Consider the following 23,095-nt stretch of genomic DNA (forward strand, 5'->3'; position numbering starts at 1 on the left):
TATATTTTTCAGGTAATGTCTTTGAAGCCCCTACTCTTCCCCTGTCTTGCCCTTGTGCTCTTCCAGAAGGTTGGTCCGTGGATTGGGATCCGTCCCCGGCCAATATTGGTGATCTCGAGTGATGTCGTGTCAGGGCTTAACATGACATCCGTCATGATGACGTGTTGTGAATCATCACGTATATTTTCCGCTGTTAAAAATCATAACTTAAACAGTTTGTAATGTTTTCTCTAAGTTTGAAACTTCGTACTTCTTTTGGAAACTCTTGTAATATAATTCTCCATGATGTAAAATGTGATGGTGATTGTATCTCTGGACTCACCTTCGTGTGAGGTAACCTTATTTGATCCTGTGTATCGGTGGTTTATCGGGATGTTACCCGACAGGCCAAGGGATTATACCGTTTGAAGCACGTTGGAGCCCTCGGGAGTGGACTCGCGTACTTGAGCCGGTATAATTCAGGTTGGTTCTGCCACAGCCTCTCCCGTCCGGCTGGACCCGGGGGGGGGCGGCGTCGCGCGGCCCACCCACACTATCGAGGGAGAGGGGCGCACGACGCACACGCAGCAAGGCGGCGGCGGCGGCAAGTGCGCAGGCGCCACACATCAGCTGTGCGCGCTCGCGCTGCGCGGGTGGCAGGCTACTTGGCAAGTGTCGTCCGACACCTCTGGCCGAGCGCGCTCGCTGTCATCATGCCGGCACCGCACCGTGTTGGATTAGTTGCCCAAGTTGGATGCTGCAGTGAGACATGCTATGAGCATGTTTGGCTGTATTTTCCAACCTGCTTTTATTTTGCAAAATTCAAACGCCAACCAAAAGGCTTAAGGTGTGTTTGGTTGGGCTTTTCAACCTACTTTTGCTTTTGCAAAAGCCAAAATCTAACCAAAGAGCTTAAACACCATAGGTGCTTTTGCCCAAAAGCAGCTTTCACCGTAGTACCAATACAAAAGCACATCCTCCTTCTTTCAGTGGCTTTTAGGGTAAAAAATTACCCATCTACCACTGGTTATGAAAAAAAATGTTCGTTCTATCCCACCCCCACCTCCCGCCTCCCATGCTCATGCTGCCCTATCTCACCCCAACCTCCCATCCACATCCCCCCCCCCCGCCGCCGTGCCGCCCCGCCCCGCCCCGCCCCGCCCCGCCGCCGCGCCGCCCCGACCGCCCCGCGCCGTCCCGCGCGTCGCGCCACGTGAGTATTTCCCACAAATCCATGATTAAGAGTTTCGTAGTATTCTTATAGCCAATCTTATCGGTTGTGTGGCTGTGAAATTAAGAGTTTAGTTATGATATCATATTTGAACAAACATTTGAGCAAGTATATTTTATCTGTATCAATTCCAACTTAATCATGCTGCATGCAAATTGATTGGAAAATTTTTGTTTGGCTCAAGAATGGGTGACAAGGCAGATTGGGGTGATGTTTTTTTAGCCATTTGCATGATGCATACAAAGAAGAGATAGAAGCTGAGAATAGCCCGTTGGAAATTTTCACTACTACCGATTGGAAGAATCTTGTATTCAAATTTGCAGAAAAATTTGGTGATAAACTAAAAAAATAATTAAAGAACAAGATAGATGTTTTAAAAAAAGATTATACATTTTTTATGGAGTTCAAGAATCTTGCAACTGGACTTGGATGGGATGAGGCTAAATAAATTGTGGACTGCTTGAATGAACGGTGGGATGAACATCTTGCTGTAATAGGTGGAATAATCTGACTGTGTCTTACTGATTTTATTTTTTATTTAATTTCAGAGGTGCAACAATAAAGAGAAAGCAATCAAATACCCTCATTTGAAGTTTCGGAAATAAGATCCAAAGTTCCGTGATAACAATTTACGTGATAAGGAGTCTGAGAGATGTGATGCTGATGAGCCGTAGTTGTTACCATCTATAAGTGGTACGGCATAAACACAAGAAGATGAGAGTGAAGATGTAGAGAATGAGAATGTCATGAATACCATTCGTGACAAGATCGCTGACAATTTGGTTAGTGCGAGAGAAAGATAGTTATGTTAACATATATCATAATTTTATGAGCCATTTATCTTATGTAATTGCTGCAGTTCTATTTATGTGGACCATGTGAATAAAAAACTTAGAAAATTTAATATTTTTCTTTTCAAAAGATACATTTACATGCGAGATAGTGAACATATTAGGTTACATTTACATGCGAGATAGTGAACATATTAGGTTTGTACAAGTATTTTGATATATACGCAGTCTTACAAATCTTCAGAGGTATTACAGGTATTTCACCCACAGCACACAGTTTACCACAGCTCTCAAACAGTCTTCTACTTTTCCCACAGCAGTTTTTTTATAGTGGTTTTTCCACAACCCATTGCTCACAGCAGCTTTTTCAAAAATTACTGGCCAACCAAACACACTGTGAAGAAGGCCCGTGCTGCCGGCACAACAGGCCATGTGCATGCTGCCCTCGATCCCTTTCTCGCCCAGTGGCTGCCTACTGGGCGTCTGAGTGAGATGGTGAGGCCAGCGAACCGAGACACCACCTATGGACGACCTTTGCACCTGCCGCCGGTGGCCCACGACGTCACTACTCGCATCGCAAAGCCCTGCGGCATGTGACGCGCGACGAAGCATCTCGTTTCACAAAGTCGTAGTGCATTTGTACGTCCCGAGCTTTTTGGTTGCTGCCGTCTGCACGTGTCCAAGCATGCTCGCTAGTGAGATCTCTCAACGTTTGGCGCCTCTATGATTGAGAACAATCCTATGCGATTCTCCTCCACAGACGAGCGAGCTCTGTTGCAATTGTTTGTGCATGGAGCATCTCTAGCACCTCATGATGCTATGTGGGACGACTTGGGTCATGTTGGTCACATCGAGTGATTTACAAATATAAAGGGGAGTATGAAAACATATAAAACATCCATGGGTGCTAGAGTGTTTCCAGCAGTCTTCCAATAAAATATTATTAGTTGTTAGCAGTCTTCTAATAAAATAGTATTAGTTGTTCCAATACTGTTGTCCTAAATTATTGGGGAATGCTTCTATAGTTACCCAATCTCATCCTAATACAACTAACATATTGGGAGAGAAAAATTCTTTCTTTATTTGAGGAGATTTGGAGTGAAATATTAAGATAATCCAAGAAATTATTAGAGAAAATGGAAGGTTTTAGGGAACTGCTGCAGTATATTTTTTTTCCAATTGATGGTTTATTAGGAAGAAAGACTACTGAAGATGCTGACCATAAGGATTATAGATATAAGTGGGAAATCCGTGGCTCGCAGAATTATGGTCGACCTTAGCAGATGTTTCTCTTCTATTCTAATCGCTCCATCATTGCTGTCTGTTTTCTTTGTACTCTGTTATATGGTGCGCAATCCTTCTGCTTTTTATTAAATAATGTCCTAACACCAGGATGTTAATTGGCACAGACTTTTCAAAGTCAGGTTTGCAAACCACAACGTTGGCATCTATATGCAAAACTAAACTTTCTTATGTTAAGAGAATGTTTTTACATAGCAGAGACAATTTCCAAAGTCAAGCTTCTGCTCACCAGTATTTTCTTTTGAGAGGCGTGTTGTGTTCGCGTGGAAGAGAAAAATCTCATGTGTTTATTAGGAGGTGTTTGGTTATTGAGGGTTAGACTTTAACCCTATCACGTCAAAAAGAATCTTATCATTTAAAAATATTAAATAAAGTCTAATTATAAAACTAATTGCAGAATCGCTAGACTAATTCGCGAGACGAATAATCTATAATTAATGGATGGTTAATATAGCATCACTGTTATAAATTATAAACTAAGTAGGTTTATTAAATTCGTCTCGCGAATTATCGTGAAAAAGTTTAACCTTTCCGATCCAAACCGGCCGTTAGGATTTGCAGGTTTGGCTGGTGGAGAGGTAGAGACACGCACGTGCCTACTTCTACTAAAAAAATTGTTGCTACAGTGACCCGTCCTTGTCTCCACGTGGCATCTGGGGAGTGGCTTTCCGAACGGGCCCTGGTCCGAGGGCGCCGACAGATTCGCAACCCTCGTACACTCACATGGGTCCAGCTCGCTCGGGATTGGCCAATGGGCCTCTGGTCCATCAAAGGTGGGTCCCACGCCAACTTTATGGACTCGAGCAGGCAGCAAGCAAGTAGCCAAGTGGCCCGTCCTTGTCTCCACGTGGCATATGGGGAGTGGCGTTCCGAACGGGCCCTGGTCCGAGGACGCCGACAGATTCGCAACCCTCGTACACTCACATGGGTCCAGCTCGCTCGGGATTGGCCAATGGGCTTCTGGTCCATCAAAGCAGGGTCCCACGCCAACTTTATGGACGCGGCAGCATGGGCTGGCTGTTCGCCGCGGCAGTGGATGACAAGTGGCTTGCTGCCCTTCCTGGTCCCACTGTCATTGAGCGTCTTGCTGCGTTCTGAGGTAGCTGTGGGTCGAAGGAAAAGGACTGACGGGGGAGTTCACTCCGTCTAGAGCTGCCGACGGTGTTCCCGGTTCCTCCTAGCTACTGCCTACTGCCAGATGATGTTTTCTTCGGTATCCCCCTCGCGCTTTAATCATTCTGTAAAGACGTCCTTTCAAGTGTAACTGTTCTCGTGTTATCAATCATTCCAACCAAGTGTAAATCACGTTTTTTTCCTTTTTAATTAATGAAAAGTGCATACCAGCACATGGCACTGCACATCTGAATTCTGAAACCAAATCTGCTCGTAATGGATATTCGTGGGATTCTGTTTTTGTTGCGATGGTATTTGCAGTACCTGATGGGAAAGATTGATAGGCGATAGGTTGATTCCTAGGGCCTTTTTTGACTGAGCTTTGATTCTATGCTTTTATGCTGTAGAAAGTTGTAGCCCCTTTTCATTTCGACACTTTTGTATTGTAGTTCAATAGTTCATCTCATGCACCACTCTTGGATGCCAACCTGCTGTATCATAATCATAATAATATAGTAATGCTTGTGAGCAACAATTTGTCTTGTTCGCGGATGTGATCAGTTCAGTAGGTACTGTCTTCCTCTAGCATTGAGTAGCACACACTTGACAGTTGAGACATGCAGATGCCACCTGTGACTTGTTAAAAACAAAAAGATGCCACTTGCTTTAAGATTTATCAATTTGTGATGGGTGTCGGTTATAGAATCGATAAGCAAACAACAATCATTAGAATAAACGTCAGAGACCATGACTGACAATGATTTAAAATTTGGAAAGATTTCCTGTGTTTCAAACAGTTTGGTCGTTCTGTTTCAAATAAATTTTAACATAGTTGGACTGATTAAGGAATAGTACATGTTTATAAGAAATTAAAACTTGCTTCACTTTGGATTACAATATTATTATTGTGGTTATACACACATAACAATTGATGAAATTTCATTATTTTTTATAGAAGCCCATGCGAAAAACTTTTAAAGATACACTTTCCCGTAACACTTTCAATTTAACCAAGAATGAATACATCAATTCTACCAACTTGCTAGCTCCATCCAATCTTGCATCATAACCATAGGGATCGCAACCGCGAGATTTTCTTCCCTTTTTATCTTCTAGGCAAATATTTCACTATGTTATACTAACACCTCGTACTAATGCTAGTCGGGTCTTCTCTAGTTAGAAGTATGTACTTAGACAATAAGGTTTTTGACCCTTAAACAGTGAAGAAATTAGGGACTTGATTGAAGGGATGGTGCTCCAAGCGGGGGTACCAAACAATTTCATTTGAAGTACGGGTGCTTCACAATAGTACTCGGCATCGATCACATACAAAGTTCTCTCATTTTGGTCAGACATGACTTTATGGTAGCACACAACTATGGACAATGAGGGCGCCCTTGAAGTGCATGTTTTTTTTTCCGAGTTTGGGTAGCTCTACATCATCCTTGTTGGACCTTGGTTCAGGGATTACAAAACCGCTCGATAATCGCGATTATCGGTGAAATTTATCGTTACCGATGCTAGCTGAGAACGTAAACCGACTGGAATTTCGCTAGATTTCAATGAAAAATTCAAAAATTTAAAAAAATTTATAAAAAGTAGAGAACTTATTTTTATAAAAAACTAGACCTTCTCTTGATTCCAGAATGTTGTCACATGTTGAAAACAACAATTGTTTGCTTAGGAAAAAAATATTTTTATCTAACTACCCGTTACCATCCACTAACTCATGCGATTAAGGCCGATTTTCGTACGATTAAGGCCGATAATCAATATATATGCGGCAATTATCGATGATGCTGCAGCTGGGAGCGAGGGAGTTGATCGTGGCGTCGATAATCGAAGAGACCGAAGAATGATTAAATTGATATGCCGAATGCCTTCATGTATGGACTATGTGCTTGCTAAGTTTGTACGTGGCTTGTATAGAGTATGTACTCTTGTTTCTATGCACTATGAGGTTTGTATGAACTATGCACTCTTTTATTTCTGTGAACTATGAAATTTGTATGGACTATGCACTCGTTTGTTTATATGAACTATGCACTTCGTGGTTTGTATATATGTGCAAATTCATATGCTTTATGCAATTTTATGGGCAAAATATGTAAACATGTTTATTTCTTAGGCAATTCTATATGCAAAATTGTGCATGTATGTGTAATTTATCTAATATAATATAATACATAACCTAAAAAATTAAATGCTATCAAACCTTTATTTTTTTTCCACTGCCAAAATATATTTTCAGTAGGCGAAGCGATAAATCGTTCAGTTTGCATCGATTATCGATAATAAATTGTTGAATTTCATTTTTTTGAATTTAGGTCTCTTTACCAATCGGTTTTGGCGATTTTTCACCGATTTTCAACTGATTATCGTTACCGGGGCTCACTGATAAATGTTGTATCGCCGGTCATGTAATCCCTGTCTTGGTTCTTACTGCTTCAGTGCTATGTCCTGCAACATCTCACGCCACATTGGTGGATCAAGAGCAAGAATCACAATCGTCAAAGCAGTAAGAATCACAAGGGAATCACCAATGCAAGTAACAGTTAGTACATACTATGGGTAACAGTCACGTCCTTATCAAAACCACTTGATATGGTATCGCAGGGGAGGGGTGGGATTGGTGTGAAAATTCAAACGTGCATCCAACCAAATGCAAGGCCAACGACAGGTGGGAATTTTTGGGTAAGGCCAAATTTCGATCTGCCACTAGCACTGGAAAACGATGCCTTCACCCGGGGAAGGAAAGGGATGCTTCGCCTTTTCGTTCCTTTTTTACCGGCCAACCATTTCCATTCATTTGTAGAGTAACTTTTTTCTTCTCTTTTCTGCAACTAGCACGATTCAAAGGTAGTAGAGCTTCTGAGGTGGTTGCTCATCCGGTAAACATTTTTGCTGGTGGAATATTTTGTTTTACCCCACCAAAGAAAGAAGCACTGGCGCCGCGGATCAGTCAAGTAGTCGTCGTCGTCGGCTGTTTCGGGCGGGGCCGAGGTGCAATGCAAATAGGGAGGTCTCATGGGGGGCTACCCGGAAAAGGACGCTCGCCAATAGGCTGGCAGGCATCGGGGCTTTAATGACGCGGCCCCCTTCCCGAAAAGAGGCAGACAGTGCGCATCCGGCCAATGGCGGGGCCGATAATTTCCTCAGAAGGGAAATTCCGGGCTTCGCTTTCCTCCTCCCTTCAGGGAGGGAGGGGTGATCCCTTTTCCTTCGTCTCGTCGTCCCTGCTCCCCCCGTCCGTCCTCGCTCCTCAGACCTCAGAGCTAGCCCATAAAACGGCAGCGCCACCCGCACCCACCGAATCCCCTCCTCTTTCCGTTCCGCCTCGTTGCGCTCGCTCTCGCTGCGCGCCCCGCCCCACCTCGCTGCTCGTCACAGCAACACCGGCAGGGACGGAAAAGGAAAGCCGAGGAGGGGTGGAGAGAGAGAGAGAGGGAAGGTGAGCAGCGGCTACGGCCAAACCCTACGCGGCCCCTCCCCACTTCCTTCCTCTCTCTCTCTCTCTCTCTCTCTCTCTCACCAACGCCTCCCTTGCCATTTTTGGTGAGTCCCCCTTTCCCTTCCCCAGATCCCCCTCCGTTTTCTACTTTTGCTTCCACCGCCGCCCCAATTCGGATAACAAAGCCCTCCTCCTCCCAGCCGCAGGAGCTAGCCGCCGGCAGCCGATCCGGGAGAGGGACGACGAGCTGGGGTTCCGGCTGCAATTCGATTGGAGCGAAGCCGGTTCTCTCGCCGGCGGTCCAGGATGGTGCGGGGGAAGACGCAGATGAAGCGGATAGAGAACCCGACCAGCCGCCAGGTCACCTTCTCCAAGCGCCGCAACGGCCTGCTCAAGAAGGCCTTCGAGCTCTCCGTCCTCTGCGACGCCGAGGTCGCCCTCGTCGTCTTCTCCCCGCGCGGCAAGCTCTACGAATTCGCCAGCGGCAGGTACTTACCCGGTTACCTCACTCGCCTTCGCTTCCGTGTTCCCGTGGTCTTTGTTTAGCTATCGTTTTTGGCAGTAATCCTTGTGTTCCTTGCTGCTGCTGCGGTGAACGGGGGATGTGGGGCTCGGATTAGTTTATTGTTTTCTTAGAGAGGGAAAGCCTGCAAAATCTGATGGATATTTGCGCGCTCCCTGCGCCAACTCCTGTAGTAGCCGTGTGACCTCTCGTCTTGTGGCCCGTGGGGGATGAACATCTGTTACTGTGCAGATGCCGCCCACTCCTGTCTCTCCCCCCTCTCCCCTTCCTCTTCGTGCTCATCCATTTGCCGGCTTACGTTTTTGCGTCAGGGAGAATCTTGTCTTGGTTTTGCCCTGGAGTGCGTTTTAATTCCTTGCTGCTCCTCGCAACGTTTTGCATCAACTTTACCGTGGTTTCAGGCCCAAAGGACAGTTAGTACATGTAGGCAGTTCATTTCTCTGACAAAACTAATAGGCGTGTAGGATAGCCAATAGGGAAAATCGGCCTAAAAAGATGGCAAATGTGTGCCACACGGCAATAGAGCCAGGGCGCAAGTGGCTAAGAACGCACTAAATGCGCTGCTGCCTGAAGAAAGATTTACAGATATACTATTTGTAGAGTCTCTCCACCTGCATGGACGATTTTTTGCTTCTTTGGACCAGTTAACCCCATTTTAATTAAATCATTGGGCGATATGGATGTTGTTTCCAGTGCCCTCGGTGTTTTTTTTAGTACGGCTGGCACTATGTGAGTTCTTTTACTGCTGAGACACAAAACCAACGCATGCGATATTGTGTACTATGCCTGTCACTGTACATGTAGTGTTTTATTTTTGCCACATGGTTAACCAGAAACAGGAATTTGGCATTCACACCACATTCTGGCCCTTATCAAGTTGGTCAGTTCTGCTCTCTTGTTTATCAATGGCTGTAGTTTTATCCACGTTTTATTAGATTTGGGCCTCTCCCATTTACTTTCTGCCTTATGATGACTTAATAGATGCTGGTTAAGTGCTAAGATCTAGAAGCAACATAATCTACCTGTGTAGCTCATTTTTTCTCCTAACAGGCCAGAACTTCAGATCATGTGAAAAAAAACTCAACTTTGAAGCCGGGAAGGATTGGGCCATGTTAAGGACTTTAGAATTTGGGGGCCAATGGAGAGGTAACTAAGGACAGGACAATAATTATGCTGGAGAAAGATTTTGGGAAATGAACCATATCTAGAAACACCACACTAAAATAATTGTGGCGTTGTACAATTAGAGAGAAAGAATATATCTTGCTACCGTAGCCAAATCGATAATGTGGTTGTTATGTTTCTGTAACCGGTCTTAGCCAAGTTACATTTTAACTAGAAAATAATCAAACATTCATTGACATTTCTCACCTTATGGGATGGCAATGAATACCCGAATACCCGATACCCGGCAGGTTTTTACTCTATTAGGGTGCGGGTATGAGTCAATTTTCTTACCCATGGGTTTATTAATAGGCTCAAAGTCCTACTCATTGGATTTATAGCACAGATTTGTTCTTGTAAAACCCGAACCCATAAATCCATCGACTCTTTAAACCTGGCTCAACCTAGTGCAATTGTCATTTTATTTTGTGAATTTATAATAAACTTAATATTCCTTCTCATTTACTTCTTATTTTTTGTTCAACCCTGGATGTTGTGGTGGCGGGTGGGGTGTTGTTGGTATACTGTTGTAGTGCTTGTGTGTGTATAAGGTCTATTGGTGACTTTGTATGCTGTTTTGGTCACTTTGAATATAGAACTTGTTATTTATATTTTATTCCCTCTAGTACTTTTTAGTGAACTATGAACTTGTTACTCATCACAATATTTTTGTACACTATAAATTTGATGTTTATTATATTAAACTTGTTGAATATGATAAAAATTTATACTGTAAGGTGTAACCTGTGGGTCCCCGTTAACCCGACGGGCATAGGTTTGGGAAAAATTCTAAACCTGTCACGGGTATTGATTTTCTAATGGGTTTAGATATTTTACATGGGTTTGGGTTTGGGATGACAGAACTCAGTGGGGCTGTACCCGTTGCCATCTCTGCTTGTGGTGACCAAGGAACCAAATCATTTTCTAATTGGGGTTAAATGACCAAAATTTGATCCACATCATCAACACAATGTTAATGTCAAAGAAAGAACGATCTTAACATAGGCACAATTTTTTTACTTTACATAGGAGATGACTTTCTAAATGGAGATAGTATTTGAACTATGGTTGGATCTTAGATTTAAAAAATAAGAATTAATTTACAAATACCTTGCTTCAAAAGATCACAAAATCTTAGTTGTTGTAGTGTAACTTGCTTTACTTATCGATGTGTAGCAAGAAATTCGCACGTGATGCGAATTCCACAGTCTTTTTTTTCCTATTTTTATAATTACTCTCAAATAGCAAGTACTCCAACCCATACTTAGCTTATAAGGATGACCTCTACATAATAAGTGGTGCCGACAATATTGCAATTCAACGTTCTTGTAAATTGGACTTACGCAAATGTTAACACCCCCACCCTCCGAAATATGTCATCTATTTCCACATTTTTGAATCAGGGCTTGTTGTATGCCAAAAATATGTCAATTAAATCATCCTAATTACCAAACTAATACTAAAAAATAGATAAATATATATTAGAACACAGCTATCTATTTACTTTGTTAAGCGTGTGATAATATCATTGTATTGTTCACTTGCTTTCCCCATATGAGAAATTAGATCGTTTTGTTTCACTAATTTGATAAATCACAAGCATAATGATGAGGCACAGGACTACTACTAGTCTATTACACAAGTAGTTGCCAGATAATTGATTAGAGCCCTAAAGTATTGTAGATGTATGACCTGAGATACAGTGGATTGTTTGATACTATCCAATTTCATCTGTTTGATCATAGTTGTAATCTATCTACTATCTTTTCCAATTCTACCAATCCTAGTAATAAATATGAATACTTCCACTTCTTATTTCAATTGTAAAATTATATCCTTTGTGCGTTGGTATTTAGAATTGCATATACATTCCTGAGTAGGATGTGACAATAGTGCAACTAAACTTCATGAATGCAAAGGTTAACTATGAGTTGTTTGAGTGTCTTGGTTTGGAATCTTAAATGCCTAAATCTATCCAACAATAAAGAAAGGATTATCTAGGAATAGCTATATGCTAGCTAAGAACACCAATCCAACTACCAATGTAATTGACTCCAACATCAATTAATCATTGTCATTAAAAATGTATGATACACACATAATAATTATGTCATTTGGATTGCATTTTCTTTTAAAGGATTTCAAGATAACTTAAAAATGAGTATGTCGATAGAGATTGCAATCACTTGCGAATTTTTGTAGAGCCTCTTCTTTTTAGAAAAGACACCCTAATGCATCTGATATTTGATATATATTAAGGAAAATAGTAGCTAGGAGATCAGAAAGACAATTGTCCCTAACATTTGCATAAAAGAACCTAGAAACAAAGAATATGGAAAATTACAATAACCTGCTTACAAACTAGGGGGATTTAAATGCCCACTTGCATCTCAAATTCTTAGTCTAACACTTGTAAGTTTTAAATGTTTTCAAATATAAATGTATTTGTCGCATGGCCTCATTGGTTGTCCTTGATAAGATTGCCAAAGAATTTTCTTAGAGTTTAGCACATTATTTCCCTTGAGTTCGGATGCCATTGATGTCATCTCTAGTATGAAGTGTATGTTGTCGTTTGGCCTCCAAAAACAATGAGCTAAGCAAGGTACAACAATATATTAGGCTAATATTAACACTGTGAGTTGGTCTCCCTGGGCCACCAAAGCATGATGTTCCAAGTGGATGCTATAGTCATGACCTACTCAAATTTTGCTAGCACCATGAGCTTGATGTCGATCTTTAGTGGTTTGAAAATGCCTACAACACAAGTTTTGGTTTGCATTGCAATATCTTGGAATCATCCACCAATAAAGCACACTGGATGGCGAGCAACCTGTCGAGACGGTTGCTGCTTGAAGGTGATATAACCGTAGGAAGAATAGATTGCGTATAATGGATGGATTCTATTGCATTGAGGCCTGGGCTGGTATATATAGAGTACAGAGACTTGGGGAGCCGACGTCAAAGTAGAGGCGTGAGATCAACGGGCGGTAGGCGATGCAATCCCGATCTCTAATCGGGCGAAGAAAAGATAAAACAGCAACAATTGAGCACCTCCGTGTTGATCTCCGTGTGCCCATAGTTGCGCCTCCCTAATCTTTTCCTTTACTGTGAACAACGACAAAGGAAAAAAAAAGAGGAGGAATCTTGGAGGTCAGTCGTGCCTGGAACTTGGATCTCGCCAGGAAGAGAGTAATCGCCTCTGCGCAGGAGCACCAGGCAATCATGAGCCCACCTAGCCCGTGGCTCCGCTCGGGCACGGAGGCCTGCAGCGGCCTACGACGAGGAGCCACAAGGTGCGGTGCTGCCCAGTGCGGACAAGGAGCTCGGTGCTGATGGCCTAGCAAGCCGAGGTAGCACGGCCGTTCATCGACGGGGCGCCGACATACACAAAGCACAACGGAGACCACAGTTTGCACTACGACAACACTAATGCGACTATGGCAGCCGAATCAAGCGATTAGCAGCAAATCAGGGCACGCGGTGCGGAAGTGAGCGACAGCTAGGCAGGGGCTTGAGGTCTGGGTATTCAACATTTTCAAAGGACGAATTTTTTTTTTACTGCCGCTGTGCGCTGCGTAGTCCCCGGTGCTGCAAGCCGCTCGCATCTCGTCGCAGGCAGCCGTCACCCGCCGCACCGCTCGGATTCGCCGCCGCCGGCTGGAAGCGGAAAGGATGCGGCCACGCGGGAAGGGGGAAGTGGAATCGGGATATATGGGGCTGGGAATCTAGGGTCGGTGCTGGTTGGGGTCGTGACTGGGCCGTCGCGGCTGGGCCTAGAGGAGGGGAAGTGGGCCATTTGAGTCCAAGAGGCAAATGAGATTGGGAAGCCTGTTTTGTGATGTTAGATAATCTCCAAGAGACACCCTAAATACTATTCTAATTACGCGTTTAGGATTTTTTGTGGAAAACCTCCCTCCAACCATTTTCTAAAACCAACCCCTCAAGATAGCAACATCCTAAATCATCTCTCTCCCTTCTCAGATCTGAGAACAAATATCCACACCCTATCCCAAATACTTGCCATTTTAGAACCGGATCTTACACCTTCATCCTTTAAATTCGTGGGTCATGTTTCCTAATATGTCAAGATTCAAACAAAAGGATATCCGGTATAAGGGAACTATCGTGGGAACACGCGAATACATGGAGAAGTAATATTTAGGATGACCCTGTATATAAGGATATAGAGAGTTAGAGACTAGGATTTAAGAATTCTTTTAGAGATGCACTTATTTTCTATTTTTTATACATCTACATGTTATATACTATGTATATAATTTTTTTTGCCAAAAATTTTGGGTATTCAGTTCAACTGAATACCCATGAATACATACCAGGCCTGCCCCAGCAGCTAGGTTACAGGATCGTAACCCCTTCTGATGCCATGTAGGAAGAATAGATTGCGTATAATGGATGGATGGATTATATTGCATTGAGGCCTCGTTAAACAGAGTACAGAGACTTGGGGGGCAAGGCTCCCCTGGATACATATGGCAGTCTATGATACGTATATCGATAACTACCAAATATACTCTAACAATAACACTTGACTTGAATGCTCCTTAGCTTGAGCAACAACTGCCATGGCATTGATGCCATCATCCTTGACCTACTTCATGACCATGAGACAACCATTGTGGTGTTCAAGTCAAGTGTTTTCGTTGCCATCGTTAGGTCCAAATGATCTAGGCAATCATTTTGGTCCACTCTAAGGTTGTGCATTGGAGCTATGTGGTCCTTGTTGGTGAACTGATGCGAAGTGGTTGTCGGGGCCTATTGGACTATAGATAAGGAACATTATATATCGCACGAGCATGTGGGATCAAACTCAAGACATAGGGCAAGTAGCTCAACAGAGTTGCATATGCAACCTAATGAGCTATGGTATTGTTAATGCAATTTGGAGACAAATTTAGTGAGCCCTAATGTTGTCAATACTTATACGAACCATTAGTCGGCCCAAAGATTGAAGCTATCAACATGTACACTCAGTGACTGAATTACCGATCTAGTTCTTTTGTACTATTATATATGGAAGAGATTTTGAATTATTTATAAAAACATGCATATGAGCTCAAACATGATCACATGACTCATCAAGGACCGCCTCCTACCATGGTTTCACCAAGTACGAGTGGTCTTCATATCTCTTGGTGCACGATAATTTGTGATTTAAAATTAGGTTTTCTTATATCCACTTGCTCGTCTATTTGCTTTGGTGTTTGTGCCTCTTATAAAAGAATGTTTCTAAACTGACTTTGCTGAAAAGTTCAAAATTTTGATAGATATTATTTTCTGCTTTAGATAGACGCTCTAGGTGTGAATTCGAAGAAAGTACTATTTGATTAGTTCTATATATCCCAGTCTTGGTTAGCTCGTCTGGATGCAGCTTCCGGACAGATAATGTGTCTCTGCTACCGTTTATAAAGACTCTACCATTCTGCTTGTAGCTAACTTTCAAAAATTAATCTGTTGGAACAAAATATGTATCATTTCATTGAATTTTTGCAAACAACAAGACCTACATTTTTCTGCTCTTTTCTAGCAGTACATCACACAAAACTGCCTTTGCGAATTATGTTGCAGTATTATTTCGTTGACTAAATATTTTCCTCTCTGACATTCAGCACAATGTCAAACGAGTACGATAGGCAATTGGGCTTGGTTGTTAAGTTCCACCGTGTCCCTTACTAGAGTTATGAACTGACAAACCCTAAAATGTACAAGATCAGGACTATCCTCCCGTATAACTACTACCAACTTGGTCTGTAGCTTCTTGAGCAATTGGATTGTATATTACCTACAATTGGATAGGACATGGCTGATAAAATAATGCAGCTATCAAGTAACCTAACTTTTATTTTTCACTCAAATGAAATGCTGATGAATGAGAAGGTTATTCACTAATATTACTAAATTGCTTCCGTATCCACATATAAGACTGTATTTTGTTCCTGATAAATTACATTATGCTCCATGCTCGCTAAGAATGTTCAGGATGCAATTAAGGAGGCTCTGGCATATGCTACAGAGAACATTCAACAAGAATTTTGATGTGTAATCCTTATTATTTAGAATACTACCTATCTGATCAAAGCTTGGAAAAGGGATGCAAAACATATGAATTTTTGAATTTATGTTTGCATCTGTGGAATCTTTGTTGCACTTGTCATCCATGATAGATTGGGATCATCCCAAGTATTTGAATGTTCAAGTATATATCTAGTATTTTGTGGGTTTCACAATGAATCATCACCATCATAAGTTCTGACACAATTTTACTAACTTTGTCTCCATCTCAGTGTGCAGAAAACAATTGAACGCTATAGAACATACACAAAGGATAATGTCAGCAGCAAGACAGTACAGCAAGACATTGAGGTGACAACACTCAAAAAACAGTAGACTCGGTTATATATTTCTCGTTACTGTAGGTTTTAGTGGCTTACTAGGGTGTCTAATTGAATACCTGAATGTTGATGTTTTATCAGGAGCTTTTGTCTATCCCGTGGATCTGTGAGCTTAACAGCATTAATATATCTCCTTTCAATTGTTTAATATGCTTTTCTCAGATGTTCATTTCCCAGAGGATGATGCTTCTGCTGAAACCTGAAGCATAAAACTATACTGGATCAAAGCTTGGCAGGGTTCAATGAGCTGAAATTTTAAAAACATGTGATGCTGATATGACTTACCATGCACAAAAAGCAACAGTTTGGATTTTTCCTTAATTCACTTTAAGATTGAAACTCTGCTGAATGTATGTTGTAAAATGTTTCATTTGAATTGTAACCTAGAACGGTGTGCACAGGTTTTGGTTGGTTCTGTTGGCATAACAATTTATGTATAGACGAAATACCGTGTGCTAAATTTAAGGGAGTCATTTCTAAGGTTGTTTGATCTGACTTTTATTGCAGCAAGTAAAAGCTAATGCTGAGGACCTGGCAAAGAAACTTGAAGCACTTGAAGCTTACAAAAGGTCACTATTTGACTATCACAAAATTGCTGCCCATGTATTCTGGCAAGACTAATTTTCGTTGAGATGCAGAAAACTTTTGGGTGAGAAGTTGGAACAATGCTCAATTGAAGAACTGTACAGTTTGGAGGTCAAACTTGAAAAGAGCCTCCATTGCATCAGAGGAAGAAAGGTTATTTATTTTCCCCTAGTCGTTTTACAGTCTACAATGTTGTACTAAATGGTAGACTCAGCTTTGTATGTTGTGATCTGACATGGCAGACTCAGCTGCTGGAAGAGCAAGTCAATAAGCTGAAGGAGAAGGTAACTCAGTTCTCACCAACTTGGTGCCCTACAGTAACATAAAAACATCAGAGCAGTTAGCTCCTAACTTTGTGGTTTGTTTATTTCTTGCGTCAACATCAATCAGGAGATGACATTGCTCAAGAACAATGAAGATTTACGTGAAAAGGTAGTGGTGGTGAAGCTTTTTTCTGACACGAAGATGCTGCCGGTTTGAACGGAGCGACCCAACTCCAGACTCTGATTATACTGCTTACCCCGAACTCCTGTGATATCTTATGTGCATACCATTATGGATTTCTTTAAAAAAATGCTACTGTTTTTGTACCATGACGATGCATATGATGTGCTGCTGGCGATCATTTCTGCAGTGCAAGAACCAGCCGCCACTGCCGATGACTCCTGCGCGGCCGGTCATCACCGTGGAAGACGATCGCCCGGAGCAGAACGTCGACGCCATGGACGTGGAGACGGAGCTGTACATAGGGTTGCCTGGCAGGGATCCCCGCCGAAACAAGGTTGCAGAAGTCAGGTCGGGATAGCTATGGACAAGGAACGAAAGCAAGCCGAGAATAATCTAGATCTCTGGTGCGGCGGAGATGCAGCAAGCCAAGCAATGGTAAAACCGTCAGTCGCGATGTGTTTACAAACCTGTGTTGTCCATGGATGCAGACCCAACCAAACATCCGTCACTAGTAATACTACCCTGTAGATGTGGTTCCTAGCTTGGATCCGAATCTGAAGTAGACTCTCCTGCTCCCATTCGCGCAATCGCCGGTGCTCTGAGACTTGCGGCATGCCCTAGTTCAGGGGCGAGCCTCTTCTGAAGAGGCCGAAGACGAACAGGGAGAGGCCCGTCGTGGTTTATGAAGGCGTGCGGAGAGACCTGTTTGGTTTGAACGCGTGGCTCACCAGGTGTTTACTGGGCCAACGCTTCGGCCGGCATCCTGCAAGACTGACCGGTTCTGATTTAGGGGCTGTTTGGAGTGCCGCCTAACCCGCCACGGCGCGCCATACTTTTTCCGCCACAGGTGTGGCGGCTGTTTTGAGCGCCACAAGTTAGGCACGCTGTGGCGGGGTAGGCGCCACTCCAAACAGGCCCTTAATCTGTTTTCCGGGGCTCGACGTGTCCACCGACCACTTGGGCGAAGGAAGAGGCTTGTGGAGACTGGAGCCGTCTCGTTTGTGGCCTCCTGGGAGCGAGCCACGATTCCTCCATGCCCATGGTCCCTGCCTGTGGCGCCTGAAATTCTACTGGGAGCGCATCATTCCTCCATGCCCATGGTCCACGGACGCTTCCCTCGCGTATGCGCCTACTCAGCTTTTTTCCATTCGGCGAGCTTTGCTGGTCTGGAAAAATGGTTATGAATGCATCGGATCTGGAGTAGAAGCGCTCATGTCTCACGGCTTCATGAAATCCAGTGCGCGCGCGCCTCATTTCAACGCATCGGAACACAGGTGTGTGTCAGTTAAGTCCGTAAATAAATTTGGAGTGAGCGAGAAAAAGGCCCATCCTTTTTCTGTAGGTAACTGGATTTTACTTTCAGCCCATCACTGTTCATTCTTTTTCACCAAACTCCCATCACTACTCACTACTGACCATATAAATTTCAGTGCAAAAGTAACTTAATTACTTTGAGAAAATGAAACTAAGTTCGATCACTGGGTGCCTGATCGGCAACAATGTTGGGAGTGCTTTCTTTGAAAGCATAATCCCCACAAACACCAGATCAACCATGCAGATCAAATGGGCTAACCTATTACATTCACAATAGTTATAAATGACAGAAAATGTTAGGAGCTCAATTTTCACTCTCATTGAGCTGAGAGGATGACACTCAAGTTGGGGAAGTTTTCTGGGTTTTTCTTCATTCACACTCACAATGCCATGCCTTCCAACGGAAGGGGTGGCCACATATATATATACAGCAGGCTGCTGGGCAGCAACAAAGCCAATAATGCTAGTCTAACACTAGTCTAACTGCTGTCCTAGAGAGGACACTAACTGCTGTCCTTCAGTCCAAGATGCCTGCAGTTCAAGATGCTAACTGCTGCTAAGGACCACAAAGACCAGCAGCAAGGACTTATCCATCATTCTCCCCCTAAGTCTGTGCGTCGTCTTGGGGGGAGATTGGACCATCCCAGTCCTGGAGCAAAGCTCAAGAAACTTGATCCTCCCAAGGGGCTTGGTGAGCAGATCCGCAAGCTGATCCTTGGTGTTGATGTAGCTCACCTTGATGCTTCCTTCCTCCAAGCAACCTCGGATGAAGTGATACCTCACCCGGATGTGCTTGCTCCGTTCGTGGAAAACGGGGTTCTTCGCCAAGGCCAGAGCGGACTTGCTGTCCACCCTGAGCTCCACTGCTCCAGTGTCTCCGCCGAGTAGATCACCAAGCAGTCGAGCGAGCCAGAGCGCCTGAGTCGACGCGGTGGAGGCCGCTATGTACTCGGCCTCGCAGCTGGACAAGGCCACCACCTGCTGCTTGACCGACTGCCAGCTCACGAGGCACTTGCCGAGGAAGAAGAGGATCCCGCTCGTGCTCTTGCTGGTGTCGATGTCGCCGGCGTGGTCGCTGTCGCTGTACCCGACGAAGTGTGCCGCTCCAGGGCACCTCGGGTAGTGGAGACCATGGTCGAGAGTCCCCGCAACATAGCGAATGATCCTCTTCACGGCCTGCTGGTGCTCCGTCGTCGGTCGCTGCATGAACCAACTGACGTAGCTGACGGAGAACGCCAAGTCCGGCCGTGTGTGGGCGAGGTAGCGGAGGCTCCCCACAAGACGCCGGTACTGAGTAGCGTCTACCTCCTCCGCCGTGCTGTCACGGCTCAGCTTCAGCCTTTCCTCCATCGGAGTAAGAGCTGGGTTGCAGTCGAGGAGCCCAACGAGCTCGACGACGCGCTTGGCGTAGGCGGTCTGTCGAAGTGTGATCCCGGAGTCGTCCTGGTGCACCTCGATCCCTAGGTAGAAGGAGAGAGGCCCCAGGTCGCTCATCTGGAAGGTGGCCTTCATCTCCTCCTTGAACGCCGCCACCTCCGCATTCTTGGTGCCGGTGATCACCAAGTCGTCGACGTAGACACCCACCAGCAGGGCATTGCCTCCTTTGCCCCGCCGGTAGATGGCCGCCTCGTGCAGGCTTTGCTCGAAGCCCATCCCCTTGAGCGTGGAATCCAGCTTGGCGTTCCACGCCCTTGGGGCCTGCCGCAAGCCATAGAGGGCCTTGCGCAGACATAGCGCCTTACCCTCCTTGCCGGGGATCGCTAACCCCGGCGGCTGGTGCACGTAGACCTCCTCCTTCAAATCGCCGTTGAGAAACGCCGACTTGACGTCCATGTGATGGACACGCCAGCCCTCCTGGGCAGCTAGCGCAAGGAGGAGTCGCACGGACTCCATCCGTGCTACGGGAGCGAAGGCATCGTCGAAGTCGACGCCCTCCTGCTGCACGAAACCTCGTGCCACCAGGCGGGCCTTGTGCTTGACGACGGTGCCGGCCTCATCCCTCTTCAGCTTGAACACCCACTTAAGGGTGATCGCGCGGTGACCGCGAGGGAGATCAGCAAGCTCCCAAGTGCGATTCTTCTTAATCGCATCCATCTCCGACTGCATCGCGGCACGCCATGCCGCGTGTCCCTCGGCCTCTGCGAAAGACCGAGGCTCGCCGTCGTCGCATGCGAGATGCAACTGTGCCTCCAGGTCGTGAGGCACCAGTCCCGGCACCGGCTGATCACCGAGAAGGTCCTCCATCGTACGATACCGCAACGGCTCGCCGTCATGGTACGCGTCGACGCGCTCCTCGTCGTGAGAGAGCGGAGTAGCGAACTCCACCGGACTGTGCTCAGCACGAGCAGGTGTCGAAGTAGACGGGCCCGGAGGAGTGGCTATCAGTACTGGAGATCGCGGCGTCGCCGGCTGTGGTGGTGCAGCCGAGGAACTCGGCGCAGCCGGAGTCGTAGCTGAAGGGCGTGGTGCCGCCGGTGTGGCGGGCGCCAGCGTCGGTGGAGGCTCGGGGACTGGGGTAGGCACGCTCGGCGAAGAAGAGCTGTCTACTCCCCTGGCTCCCTCGAAGCGGACGTACTCGACGGTGAAGTCGTCGTACGTCGGAGCCGAGCCGTCGTCCACCGCCTTGTCCCATGCCCATCCTCGCCCTTCGTCGAACACAACGTCGCGCGCCGTGCGCACACGCTGTGTCTCCGGGTCGAGAATGCGGTAGGCTTTCGAACCCTCCGCGTAGCCGATGAACACTCCCGGAGTGCTCCTGTCGTCGAGCTTGCCGATGGGGCCAAGCTCCTTGGCGAACGCGAGGCAGCCGAAGACCCGCAGGTGGGAGACCGCCGGCTTACGCCCATGCCAAGCCTCATACGGCGTCATGCCGTCGAGTGCCTTGGTGGGCGAACGGTTGAGGATGTAGACGGCCGTCACCACCGCCTCTCCCCAGAAGACGGCCGGCATGCCCCTCTGCTTGAGGAGGGCCCGGGCCATCCCCACCACCGTCTGGTTGCGCCGCTCGACGACGCCATTCTGCTGCGGGCTGTACGGCGCAGAGTAGTGGCGCTGGATGCCCTCATCCGCGCAGTACGCCGTGAACTCTGCCGCCGTGAACTCACCGCCGTTGTCGGTGCGCAGCACGCGCAACTTGCGGCCGCTCTCCGTCTCCGCAGCAACCTGAGCACGCCTGATGGCGTCCGCAGCCTCTCCCTTGCTGCCGAGGATCATCACCCACATGAAGCGGGAGAGGTCGTCGACGAGCAGCAGGAAGTAGCGCCGTCCTCCTGATGTGACCGGTGTCACCGGACCACACAAGTCCCCGTGTACAAGCTCGAGCCGCTCCTTGGCTCGGAAGCTCGCCTGCTGGGGGAAGGAGTGCCGCCTCTGCTTCGTCAGCACGCAGACGTCGCAGAGGTGCTCCACTGGTCGAGGCACGGGAGGCCTCGCACCATCTCCTTGGCGCCGAGCCGCTTCAGAGCCTCAAAGTGGAGGTGCCCAAAGCGCTCGTGCCACTGCCATGCCTCGTCGTCCCTGTGAGCTGCAAGACAAAGAGGCTGGGCCACCCTGACATGGAGGATGTAGAGGCGATTCTTCCCTCGAACCACCCTGGCGAGAAGCTGGCGACGGTGGTCCTAGATGCGAAGGACCCCGCTGTCGATCACCACGCGGGAGCCGCTCTCATCGAGCTGCCCAAGGCTGATGATGGAGTTTCGCAGCGCCGGGATGTAGTAGACTCCGGTGAGCATCCGGTGCTCTCCGGACTTGGCGGTGAGGATCACGGAGCCCACGCCCTTGATCTCCACGGCGGAGGAGTCCCCGAACCTGACGGAGCCACCTACGTCGACGTCCAGGTCGGAGAAGAACTCCCGCCGCCCGGTCATGTGGTGCGTGGCGCCGGAGTCGAGGTACCAGCCATCGACCCTGTCGTTGTCAGAGCTGTCGCCGAGGAGGACTCGGGCACGCGGCTCGTCGAGGTGGAGTAGAGCGGTGGCAGGCGGTGCTGCCGGATGCGGCCCCATGTCCCCGTGGAGTAGGAACAGTGCCGGCTCGTCATCCGGCTGGGCCTCCGTGACGTGGGCTTGGACCCCACGCCTCCGCTGCGGGCAGTCCCTGGCCCAGTGGCCGGGCCTGCCACAGTTGTGGCAGGCGTCATCTCGTGCCGCCTTGGGCCTGTCAGCGGCGCCGCCTTGTGCATCTCCGCGGGCGCCACCCTCGGTGCGCCCTCGTGCCCCGGCTTGGGCACCTCCGCGCCCCTTTCGCGGCTTGCCGCGCTTGCGGCCACCAGTCGAGGAAGAGGGGTCCCCCCTTCTCCTGTCACCGCGCCGAGCCTCCCACTGCTCCTGAGTGAGGTGGAGCTTCCCACCGATGGAGATGTCGCTCGAGGGAGGCTGTGGCTCGTCGCTGTCGACGACCTTGAGGCGACCTATCGCCTCCTCGATCGTCATGGTGGAGAGGTCCAGCAGAGACTCGATTGAGCGAGCGGTCTGCCTGTACCTCTCGGGGACGCAGCGGAAGAGCTTCTCGACGGCTCTCTCCTCGTCGTAGGTGTCGTCGCCGAACTGCACCACCTTCTGCAGCAGAGTGTTGAGACGAAGGGCGAAGTCATCAACATCCTCACCTGGCTTGAAGGCCAGGTTCTCCCACTCCTTGCGAAGTGCCTGGAGAGTGGTCTTGCGGGCGCGGTCGCTGCCGATACGTGCCGCAGCGATGGAGTCCCAGGCCTCCTTGGCAGTTCGCTTCTTGGAAAGCGTGAACTGCATCTCGGGCGGGGCTGCGGTGATGAGAGCATCCAGCGCCCGT

General features: G+C 46.9%; 1 protein-coding gene across 4 annotated transcripts; it reads left to right on the top strand.

The window, feature by feature from the left end:
- The first annotated feature begins 7,610 nt into the window (after positions 1–7,610).
- LOC112877560 (MADS-box transcription factor 50-like) lies at positions 7,611–17,583 on the top strand. 4 transcript variants are annotated; one of them, XR_003225514.1, is made up of 8 exons: positions 7,611–7,971; positions 8,068–8,355; positions 15,857–15,935; positions 16,472–16,533; positions 16,603–16,702; positions 16,792–16,833; positions 16,940–17,092; positions 17,184–17,324. XR_003225514.1 is itself a non-coding variant. In XM_025941893.1 (8 exons), the coding sequence occupies exons 2-8, from the start codon at positions 8,174–8,176 to the stop codon at positions 17,352–17,354; spliced, it is 678 nt and encodes a 225-aa protein (XP_025797678.1). In that variant the 5' UTR covers positions 7,623–7,971; positions 8,053–8,173; the 3' UTR covers positions 17,355–17,583. The 4 variants fall into 4 exon arrangements, 3 of the variants coding, with proteins under 3 accessions (XP_025797678.1, XP_025797679.1, XP_025797677.1); XM_025941893.1 differs by having other exon boundaries at positions 7,623–7,971; positions 8,053–8,355; positions 16,940–16,981; positions 17,184–17,583; XM_025941894.1 differs by having other exon boundaries at positions 7,623–7,867; positions 16,940–16,981; positions 17,184–17,583.
- Positions 17,584–23,095: the final 5,512 nt, after the last annotated feature.

Source organism: Panicum hallii, chromosome 9 (assembly GCF_002211085.1).
Source record: "Panicum hallii strain FIL2 chromosome 9, PHallii_v3.1, whole genome shotgun sequence".
In the NCBI taxonomy this organism is placed as follows: Eukaryota; Viridiplantae; Streptophyta; class Magnoliopsida; order Poales; family Poaceae; genus Panicum; species Panicum hallii.

Bases quoted from the DNA above. Each gene is read 5' to 3' on its own strand.
- LOC112877560 (XM_025941893.1), top strand. From the start codon at position 8,174: ATGGTGCGGGGGAAGACGCAGATGAAGCGGATAGAGAACCCGACCAGC. The intron at 16,534-16,602 runs GTCACTATTTGA...GTTGAGATGCAG, and splicing joins GCACTTGAAGCTTACAAAAG to AAAACTTTTGGGTGAGAAGT. The intron at 16,703-16,791 runs GTTATTTATTTT...CTGACATGGCAG, and splicing joins ATTGCATCAGAGGAAGAAAG to ACTCAGCTGCTGGAAGAGCA.